This window comes from Ascaphus truei, chromosome 12 (genome assembly GCF_040206685.1).
Source record: "Ascaphus truei isolate aAscTru1 chromosome 12, aAscTru1.hap1, whole genome shotgun sequence".
Lineage (NCBI taxonomy): Eukaryota > Metazoa > Chordata > Amphibia > Anura > Ascaphidae > Ascaphus > Ascaphus truei.
Genome location: NC_134494.1, coordinates 38,660,824 through 38,663,349, shown reverse-complemented (window position 1 = coordinate 38,663,349; position 2,526 = coordinate 38,660,824). Strand labels below are relative to the sequence as shown.

General features: G+C 42.7%; 1 protein-coding gene across 1 annotated transcript; it reads left to right on the top strand.

Moving 5' to 3' along the window:
- The first annotated feature begins 723 nt into the window (after positions 1-723).
- Positions 724-2,242, top strand: C12H11orf91 (chromosome 12 C11orf91 homolog). The gene is made up of 2 exons (XM_075566643.1): positions 724-1,088; positions 2,032-2,242. Exons 1-2 carry the CDS (start codon positions 764-766, stop codon positions 2,115-2,117), a joined length of 411 nt encoding a protein of 136 aa, XP_075422758.1. The 5' UTR covers positions 724-763; the 3' UTR covers positions 2,118-2,242.
- The last annotated feature ends 284 nt before the right edge of the window (positions 2,243-2,526 follow it).

Here is a 2,526-nt window from a genome sequence, read left to right as displayed (position 1 = left end):
CCACTACATCTTGCTTGTCCCTTTCCCTCCTTCCTAGTTTAAAATCTCCTCCAACGTCCTCCCCCTAGCACAGAAGATTCCTCTTCGCTGAGGTGCAATCTATTCCTACTATAAAGATGGCACCTCTCAGAGAAGGAATCCCAGTGCTCTAAAATCCCCAATCCCTCCTTCCTGCACCACTTTCCTAGGCACGCATTAACCTACCTAAACTCCAACGGGTAGCTCGTGGCACTGGTAGTATTTCAGAAAATACTACCTTGGAGGTCTTTGCTTTAAGCTTGCAGCCTAGATCCCTGAAATCATCTTTCTTTAACTTTGCTATTTGGGCCAAAGTGTACCAAGACCACGGGATCAGTCCTAGCCCCTCCGAACAATCTGTCTACCCGATCCACAATGTGCTGAACCCCAGCGCCCTGGAGACAACAAACTGCCCGGTTCATGCGGTCACAGCAACAGATTGCCTCCTCTACCCTCCTAATAATGCATCCACACATGGGTTTAAAACTCATTAATGGATTGGACTAATAAAGACACATTGTACATGATTAGATGTATGAAATATCAGCACTTTGTCCTTGTTACTGAGCCAGTGCAGGAGGCTGCACCGGTCATGTGGCGTGTGGGCTGGACTCCAGTGAAACGAGTTGGTTCCATGCTGCATTCTAGTTCTAAAATCTCCATGGAAAGAAGATTTCAAATTCAAACTAGACTGACTGATGCTGTTGACCTCGCAGGACTTGTATAAACAAGGACAGGCGTCAAGATGAGCAAACAACCTCCAATGTACTTCCCATCCCTGTATGACAGGAGTGTCTCCACGTCGCCAATGGATGACTTCAACATCTGGAAAAACCTGTGTGCCCCTTTGCAGGTTCTCGCTCAGCCTCAATGTCTCGCAGTGGAGCGCTCACCCTGGCCCCCAGGTTTAGCCAACATCGTCTACGAGCCACTATGTTTTTTTTCCACCCCACCGAAAGGAGACTGCGCACCCAGGCCCAACTACCTGGATGAAATATGCGAGCTGGAAATTAAAATAAAGGAGTTGGAGCTACTGACTATTACAGGGGACGCCTTTGATTCCCAAAAATGTGAGTGGGGGTTGTTTTTTTTATATATTTACCTTCAGATTATAAAACGTTACCTAAATCCCCACCAATATTCAGTATCTGCATAGGAATAAAGCATCACTAGAACACCATAAGCAAGATGCATTTTTTAAAAACTGTATGTTGTTTTTCTTTAAAGCCAAAGTTCCTTTGGTGTAAAAATGAATTTTGTGAGATTTATACTTACAAACATACTTCCTTACCTTTGGTAAAGTACTCTTTATGAAGGGTGGGCACTCTCACTGGTGTTTTTGGGTCTAAAAAATGTCCATATTTTGGTTTTGCTGGAACTCAATTGGTTTGGGGGGTTTTCTTTTTTTAATGAAGGTGCCGGTGAATCCCTCATAATAAGCAGGGACATTTTGGCAAAAGTTTTTTGTCTTGTTTTTATTTGCGCTCTCAAAAGTTTGCCCGGTTTTATTGTAAAAAGAAGCATGCAATCTGTGGCCTCTCTCTGGTATTGGTCTGAATTTCGGGTGTGAAAGTTGTTCCGAAGTTTAACTAGAACTTCTAAACAGAATCCGAAGTTGGAAAAGCTTTGGTTTATTGCTCGCGAATCTGCCCATCCTTACTTTGATGTGCTGCTATGTACTATTCAGTTTAAATAACATTTTTATTATTCCTGGTTATTATCTAATTATTTTTGATATTTGAATTTGCTCTATAACTGGAGGAGTGTAATATTTTTGTCAAGCTTAACTGTTTACTGAAATTATTTGATGTAGCGACTAGGAAACAAACATTCTTTGTTTAGGTAGAAAAATAAACTCGGAAGATATCCGAATACACAGAATATTACACAGCACATACTGTAGAGCTGTTTAACTCTTTCAGTAAGGCCAAGTAAAACGGGAATATAATACAATCATTATTTAACTCCGTTTTCCCCAGGCTATTACAACCTTCCTCATTTATTCCTTTTCAGATACATTTTTGAAGTCTGTAAAAGATAAGAAGATGCAGGACATGAAGGCGTGGCAGGTTCTGCAGAAACAAACCTTCGCCTCGTAACGGACGTCTCCAGCAGAGATACTTTGTCTTCTTTGATGAGATCTGGCAGTAATGTACAGTTATTTTCAAGCGTCGAGTCCTATAGCTAATTCTCTAGGTTAAGAATGGAAGTCCGTTTCACCAAGCGGCGGATTTACTTTCCAGTGAGAGGAACCTTTGGAGCTGAATATTTCGGCATCACTCATTAAATTGATTTTTGACGTCTGTTGGTGTCTTGTTATATTTTGACTCCCCCTTTTCTCCCGAAGAGGGTCAACTAAATAAGATGCTGGCTAAGGCCGCGCGTATAGTGCCCGCGACGGGCGACACGATGGGATGGGTACCGTCACCCCTCGCCGCTAGCAAAAGTTATATTTCGCTTTGCGGCGGCGCGGGCGTACTGGCATTTGATTGGTTCAAGGGCTGTCAC

What these genes read in the sequence shown, in the direction of transcription:
- C12H11orf91 (XM_075566643.1), top strand. Translation starts at nt 764, where the DNA reads ATGAGCAAACAACCTCCAATGTACTTCCCATCCCTGTATGACAGGAGT. An exon ending in CGCCTTTGATTCCCAAAAAT is followed by an intron (nt 1,089 to 2,031) that starts GTGAGTGGGGGT and finishes ATTCCTTTTCAG; the next exon opens with ATACATTTTTGAAGTCTGTA.